A 7,910-nucleotide genomic window follows, 5' to 3' on the forward strand; every position below is an offset into this window, starting at 1 on the left:
AGACCGGAGGGCCGCAGACGCGGCAGTGAAGGACAGCCTGCAGTGGGTGGGGACGCCGCGTCAGCCCTATGCCACACCCCGCACGTGGACGTGAGCCCGAGGAAGCCCAGCCTGGACTGACGCAAAGCAGACAGAGGACAGAGGGACACAGCCGGTGGGGGCCCCAGCCCTTGTCAGTCTTCCCCAAGGCTCTCAGTCCTACACACACGGCCCCCTCACCCGACCTCCCCACCTGGGCAGAGCCTGGGGCCTGGTGTCATTTCATGCACTGGTCGTGGAGTTGGAGGGCCCCGGGCCCCATTTCCCTCGGGGGAGACACGTCCACCCGGAAAACAGTAAAAATAATCAGTGTGTTGCGTGAACGTGTGTGAGCGCGCCTGTGAGTGTGCATGTGGGTGTGTTCCTGTGTGAGCGTGCAAGGGTGTGTGTGTGTGTGTGCATGCATGTACACACGTGAGTGTGAGAGCACGTGCGTACAAGTGGGAATGTGCGTGAATGTGCTGTATGTGCATTTGTGTGGGTGTGAGTGTGCACTTGAGTGTGCTTGTATGTGTACGTGCACATGCGCGTGAGAGAGACGACGGACCACATGTGACTCACATCCTCAAACATGGCGGAACCCAGCACTTTAGGGGCGGGAAGGTCTTTTCTGCCTGCCTGGCTCAGCCCCTCGGTGCAAACTAAGGTGCCTGCAGTCCGGGAACAGGGTCTCACCTGGAGGTGCAGGGGCGGGGTGGTGGCCCAGGCCTCCTGGCTGCCATGCGGCCCTTCCTGCCCCACCGCCAGCCCCTGCCCAGCCTGGCACGTGGACGAGCGAAGCCCTGGCCCTGGGGAGGCCTCAGCACAGACACAGCCCTCTGGCTGCCGCTGCTGGGCTGTGCTACGGGAGGGCTCCCAACAGCACACCGGCCGGAAGCGATGGGAACACCCAAAGGGCACAGTCTGGACAGACGGCCTGCCACCGGCAACCTGCGCGTCTCTTTCAGCGTTTGACCAAGACCAGACAGAGGGTCACCAAGGTAAGGAAAACTCGTAGGTCACAGGCTACGCTCAATTTGTGATGACAAGAGACTCCCACTTCACTGAGTGCTGGCCCACGCTGCGGGGAAGCCACGGTCCCAGAGGGCCACCTGCACCTACACAACCACGGGCGTGACCTCGGAGGAAACTGAGGCACAGGGTAAGTCCCCTGCCCACCGCACCACAGCTCGGAGCAGAGCCCCCGCGGTGCTGGGAATTCCGACCCACCCCATCTGAGTCAGGAAATGATCCGAGGACATTTCTGGGCTCCAAGTCTGCAGGCACACAGAGCCAGCAGGAGACTCGTCAACCCAGAGGCTGGGCCCTGACCCTCTGGACCTCACAGATGTGAGGGGAGAAGGGCATCACCCCAGAACCACTGTAAGCCCACGGAAAGGGCAGCGGGTGGGGACGTTTCCCCACAGGACCCGCTTGAGGAAGACCTCCAAATATTCCTTGTGGCCCGAGCCCCAGGGCCTCCCCGCACCTGCCCTTTCTTCCACGCCCTCCTCCCTGGCCCCGTGGTGACCAGCTCAGTCCCTCAGGCAGCCACCTGCAGCCCCAGGGTCCAGCAGCCCCTTGGCCTCATCTATCCAGGACTTGGCTGGAGCGCACTGTCCGCAGGAGGCCACCCGGAGCCCCCTGTCTGCCTTGTCCCCTTCACATGCCTCCGAAGGTCACACACACCCCCCCAGCACACACTGCAGTTCCAGTTGTTGATCGGGGTCCCCAAAGACTAACTTTCTGGAGGGCAGGTGGTCTGGTCCCCTAGCTCGGGGCCTGGCACCCAAACGTGGATCACAGAACTGTCCAGAGAAGGTGCCCCAGCCCGAGCAGCTGCGAGGCTTCACAGCCATGTCTGCTTCGCCTGGTCCCCGTCCCTTCCACCAGGTCCACCGGGGGGCCAGACTCCAGCACATGGACAGTCTGGGGGTCCTGCGGCCACAAAGGAAAGCCTGGCGCCCACAGGACCGCCCAGAGGGGGAACAGGTGGGAACCCTCGCCCGACGCCAGGACGGTTCCCCCTCACCCAGGCCCCAGTTCCTGCTGCCCTGGTGTAGGCAGCTCTAGGTCTTCTTACAGTTTGAGCAGGCTACCCTGGCGGGAGGATGACAGAGCTGTGATGGAAACAGACCAGGTTTAGGGAGGGGACCGCCCAGCAGACAAGGGGGTTGGGGAATCAGGTGTGCCCTGTGGGATGCCCGCTGGACATGAACCTGGAGGCCTGGAGGAGCCACTGGACACTGCCCAAGGCTCAGGGAGCAGCCGGGCTGTAATGTGCAGGGGGTGGGAAGCCGGGGCAGTAAGTCACCGTGGGGCTGAGCCCTGCCCAGTGACGGGAGCCAAGGCCGGTTAGCCAGCGGGTGATGGGATCCAGCCAGGGCAGGGGAGGGAGAGGGAGGGACCAGTAGGGGGCAGTCAGGAGGCTGGGGGGTTACGTGCAGCAGGAGAGGGGCCCCACCTAGGAAAGAGCCCAGCCAGAGGAGAAGGGGCCCCACCGGGGTGAGGCGCCGGCTGTGCGGCACGGCTGCAGAGGCGGGCTGGTCAGGAGAGGGTCCAGGGTGGCGGGGTGAGGGGAGATGCAGAGAACCAGAGGGGAAGAGGGCCAGCCAGTGGAGCAGGCGGCCATGGGGGGGGAGGGCCCCGCCTGAGGAGGCGCTGGGCTGAGGGAGGGGCACAGGTCTGGAAGGAGGGGTGGGAGACACATAGGGGCGGGAGGCATGGGCTGCCCAAGCCCGTGTGGCGGCCGGTACAGCCAGCACACATGGTGATTCTGACAGCGGTCACGTGGCTCCACCTGCCAGCACTCACGTTCTCCTCAAGGGCTCAGCCCAAACTGGAGGGGCAGGGGGACTTCTGGCCAGCTCCCAGCTGCCCAGGACAGCGGCGATTTGTTACCCTTTCTGCGGTTCAGGCACTAAACACATTTCCTTTACGTGGATAGGCAACCAGACTGCACTGCACTGCAGTGGACCCTCGCTATCCCCCCTCTGAAAAAAGACAGCAATCCTGACCCACCTGCCCACAAAGCGGGCATCCGGGAGGGAGCCCTGGGGAGAGAGTCAGCACAGGGTGGAAGCTGGGGCTCTGCGCCCTGCACCCGTCACAGGCAAGGCGCCTGAGGGGCAGAGCAGGCACCCTGAGCCAGCAACCCTTCTCCAGAGACACCCCTCCTGCCCCACCGTCACTCCCCGGCAATGACCTTCACAAGCACTGCCCTGACTCTACCTCCCCGCCACTCCCCAGCCAACCTGTCCCTGAGCACAGTCACCTCCTCCCAGAGCCTCCCCCCTCAAGGCTCTGTCAGTCAACAAGGGACAAATCTGGCATCTCCCCCTCCCCTCCTCGGCCACCCTCGAAGCCCCAGGCCCCCAGGCTGCTGTGCTCACCCCCCCACCCCATGCCCTCCAGCCTGCCCACCGCTGCTGGTTCTGAGCAGGCCTCAGGTGTTCCTGAACGTGATGCCTTCAGTTCTGACACGTTGCCCAGTTAAATAAAAGTGACTGTGTTTAGGTACAACCGGGGGGCCCTGAAAGCAAGGGGCTGGGGGGGGGGGACCCAGTCCGGTCCACATTCATGGGGCTCATCCTTGGTGCTGGTCCAGGTGGGAATAAGGCCATTTCCCCCAAATTCTTTCTGCTCTAGCGGAAAGCAGCAGGCACACCCTCTCGGGGAAGGGTGGAGGCCCCCAAATTTCAGCAGTGCAGTCACGTGGCCGGCTTTCTGCATGTCCACCTCGGCCTCCCGGCAACTGGGCTGGTCCCGGCTCTACAGAGCCCAAAGGCACACGGCTGCGTCCCCAGATCCCCACACACCAGGGCGGCACAGGATTGCTGCAAGAAAGCCTTAGAGCCTCCCTGCGGAGGGCCTGAGGCTCTGGGAGCCCACACTTGAACCCCGGTCTCAGTCCCCAGAGCGCGCTTTCTCTGGCGAGCATATGACACGCTGCATATAGGCAGCAAAGGCGGCACCCATGCACAGACCGCCTCATTCATCCAGTCCTTCTTCTGCCGCTTTTTGGCCTCTACCCTGTGTCCTGCAGGGCTTCTGCCTGCCCCAAATTCCATCCTGCGGGAGCAGCGCTGTGAGCAGGTGAGTGGACTGCAAGATGGCAGGGAGGCGGTGAAGCGTGATTAGCAGCGGACATGCTTCGGAAACGTGGGTGCTATCTTCTTCACTGGTCTCAAATACCAAGTTGCAGAGCTCACCAAGGACAGATTTCACAGACTCCCAGAATTTTCTAATTGGAAGGGAGGATCCCTGGGGCACCATACAGTCGGATCACCACGTATTTCTCTGCATCCATCCCCATCTATCTGTCAATATCACCACCACCTGTACAGACTCATGGGTTTGAATATGAACATTCTAAAGAAGCCAAAACGATTCAGAAGGGGCCTGAGATTTCAAATATGTGCTTTTCCAGTACGAACTTTCACCACAGCCCTACAGGGGAGCTGCGATGCCCTTTAGACAGGTGGGGAAACTGAGGCTCAGAAAAGGAAGGGTCTGCATTGCCCAGGGAATCACAGCCAGTGGCAGTGAAGCCCAGATGTCTGCTCCCTACGACTCCCACGCCCCCAGGATGGTCTCCCTTTCTTCCTAGAATACAGGCGCTCCTCTTATCCTGGGGGAGGGGCAGAGTTCTGAGTGCCCAAGGCACCTTTACAGACTCCCCCTCCCGCACCCCTCCCCCCTCTCTGTTTTAATCTTTTAATTCTCTAAAAGGAATGACTACAGGCTACATAAAGCATTGGTTATTAAAAAAGAAGACAATAGTATTGCCTGTCACTGAAGCAGCTGACTGAAGCCCTGGGTGCAACCAGAACTGAGCCAGGCCCCAGCCCAGGCCTGTCCAGGCCCCCTCCCCACCTGCAGCTGACCTGGCCTCCCTCCCGGTCCTGGTAGGGAAGTTGTCCTTGCTGGGGGGGCCTGGCTGTGTGGGGGGGAGAGGGACAACCACAACACATGGGAGGGTTGTTGGGGGAGAGATACAGGGGTGTCCCCTGCGAAGGTCAAACAAGCCGCACTCAAAGCCCATAGGAGGCCTGCTGGAGAAACAAACCCTCCCCCTTCCCCTCCCCTCCCCCTCCCCTCCCCTCCCCTCCCCCTCCCCTCCCCTCCCCTCCCCCTCCCCTCCCCTCGCCTCCCCTCCCCCTTCGCCTCCCCTCCCCCTCCCCCCTCCCATCACCTTCCTCCCCTCCCTGGGGGCAGGCAGCCCTCTGGCCCTCTTCCCTTTTTTCTGCCTTTATCTCTGCCTCCTCTCTGCCTCCTCTCTGCCTCCGGCCTTCACCCCTACTTCCCTTCCTCTCTTCCCCCCACCCCCCAGCCCCTCTCCACATACTCCCTCCTCCTCCCCTCCCAGCCCTCACCACAGGCTGGCCTCTCTGGGCCCTGAAATATAGGTCCAGCATTGTGTCACTCTTGTGTGTCCCATGGCCCCTCTGACCCTGTGCATCCCGGACATCACCGTCTGGGGGCCCCTCCCTTGGTCCTCGGGTGGTGGGTCCTTAGTGGGGCACCAGCCCCAGCTGTCTGACACCCATCACTCCCCCCACCCCAGCTGTTCCTCCCAAAGCCAGATCTGTCCAGCTTCCCCTCCTCACCCCATCTCCTCCATCTCCCCCTTTCTCTCCCTCGATGGGCTCCCCCACCCCACCCCACCCACCCGCCCTCTTGCCAAAATGCAGCCAGAGGCAGAAACAGAACCCTCCCTCAGGGCCCTCCAAGCCCAGGTGGGATAGGCTGGGCTGCACGGAAAAGCTCCGAAAGCACCACGCGGCAAGACATCTGCCTCAGACCTCTGGGGTCCTTGGGCTGGGGAGGAGCCCACGGGCAGCAGCCGGCATGGGATCCTCGCAACGATCTTGCCCGCCAGGGAAAGACAGCGACAAAGTTCAGGCGCTGCGAGCCTGGGCGCCGGCTGCGGCAGAGCAGGTCGGAAGAGACCACAGCCCTGTGCGACCTTGGCAAACCCTGTCCCTGTGGACCCCAAACGGGTCCACAACTGGGCGCCAGGGTGGCTGGAGGGGGCCAAAGTCCTTGCCCCCTTCCCACCTCCCCCATGGCGGCACGGTTGGGAGGGGGTCTCTGCGAGCGCCGCATGGGCTCCAGGCGCCAAGCGTGAGGGAGAGGCACCCTAGGCTGTGCGCACAGCCCGCAGGAATCCTGCCTGCCCTGGCCTGCTCCCCGCGCCTACTTTTCGTCCCTCCTGCGGGGATGGGCGCAGACAAACAGCGTCGGACCCGAGCTCTGGCCGCACCCGGCCGCTCACCAGCTGCCTGACCTTGCCAATCTTTGCCCTCTCTACACTAGTCTACCGGTCTCCACGTTCCACACCCAGGAGCGCTTTGTGGACTGTAACTCGGAAAAGAGTCGGCCCCAGGGTGCCAGCCCCCACTGTGTCCCCAATTCTCTGAGTGACCTTGAACGTCCCCCCTCGAATTCGGGGCCTCAGTTTCCCCACCTGCCCAACCTGGCGATGCGCGCCCTCCTCCCCGCATTCCCAGTCCCTCCCGGGCAGGTGTGTCCCAGACCGGATCGGGAGCGCGCGCGGCACTTACCGTCCTCCAGAGACGTGGGCGCTTGGCGGGGACCAAGGTAGCCGTGACCAGCAAATGCGAGGCGGCCACCACAAGCCCGAAGCCGATGGCCAGCAGGCTGCGCACGGGCAGCAGGGCATAGGACACGAAGGTGACCAAAAGGAGCTGCCAGACGCCCTGGTCGGCTGCCACCGGCACCGCTGCCCTCCCGGCGTGGGCCCCGGCGGGGCCGCCGAGCGCGAAGGGACAGCAGAGCAGCGCGAAGGTGAGGCTGAAGAGCAGCGCGAGCTGGCCGACCTGCTGCAGCTGGGGCACCTGCAGCGAGCGGACGTTGGTGACCACGAGCAGCGCCAGGAAGAGCACGCAGTGCACGGGGTGCGAGCCCTTGGCCAGGCCGGGCGCGGGCCCCGGCGCGCCCAGCAGCTCGGCCAGGGCCAGCGCGCCCGCCAGTAGGCTGAGCACGGCCAGCGCCTTCAGCGTGGCCGCCTGCTCCAGCCGCAGCGTGTAGCCGCGGAACAGCGCCTCCAGCTCGGGGCACGCGAACTCCTCGTCGCACGCCCGCAGCCCGCGCCGGCCGCCCGGCCCCGCCGCCCGCTCGGCGCCCCCAGACTCGCCCGCGCCGCCTCCGCCTCCGCCGCCGCCTCGGCCGCGCGGCGCCCCCGCCATCCCAGCGCCATGCAGCGGGCGCGCCCCTCGCCGGCCGGGGCGCCGGGCGGGCGGGCGGGCGGGCGGCGAGGCGCCGGGGCGCGGCGGGCAGAGTTGGGGCGCCTGCTGCCCCGCGCGCGCGCCCCGAGCGCGTCCCCTCCCGCCCGCTGCGCCTGCGCACTGGCGCCGCCCGCGCCCCGGCCCCGGTCCTCCGGAGACCGCGCTGCGACAGCCGAGCTCGGAGCCGCGGGCCTGGGCGCGCGAGGCACACGCGCGCGCCCCGGCCCGCACCCCAACGCCGCATCCCAGGCCCCCCGCCGCCGGAGGGGCCGCGTGAACCTCGAGCACCCACCTAGCCCGTTCCCGGCCTCAGTTTCCCCACTGGTGCGCAGTGCCACGCACTGTGCTGTCTCTCGGGGCGTTAAAAATGCTGAAATTTTGCGCTTTTCCCCTGTGGGAGGGCTTACCTTGCATGCCCCCCAAATAAAAGCAGGTCCCCTATTCTAGAGGAACGCAAAGTGGGGCCCATGCTTGACTGTGGATCCATAGCTAGGGCCCTGCGAGGTGAAGCGATGCCCAAGGACCCGGGGGCAGGGAGGAAGGTGGCCGCCACGGCATCTCCCCACAGGTCCTCTGCCCGCGGGACTCTCCACACGGCGGGCTGTGGGCAAGTCCTGCCCTGGTTCCTACAACCCCCGTGAG

The 7,910-nt window shown here is 64.9% G+C and overlaps 1 protein-coding gene across 2 annotated transcripts in view; it reads right to left on the reverse strand.

Annotated features, from left to right (window-relative positions):
- ADCY1 (adenylate cyclase 1) overlaps positions 1-7,229 on the reverse strand; it is a gene marked incomplete at its 5' end in the record, with an annotated part of 117,883 nt that extends 110,654 nt beyond the window's left edge. For both annotated transcript variants that reach the window (XR_013829754.1, XM_079931484.1), the window contains one exon: positions 6,585-7,229. Coding sequence is in view for 1 of the 2 variants with exons in the window: in XM_079931484.1 (XP_079787610.1) it covers positions 6,585-7,229 (645 nt within the window). The remainder of the gene's footprint in view (positions 1-6,584) is intronic.
- Between the last annotated feature and the right edge of the window lie 681 nt (positions 7,230-7,910).

Source organism: Stenella coeruleoalba, assembly GCF_951394435.1.
Source record: "Stenella coeruleoalba genome assembly, chromosome: 9".
NCBI lineage: Eukaryota > Metazoa > Chordata > Mammalia > Artiodactyla > Delphinidae > Stenella > Stenella coeruleoalba.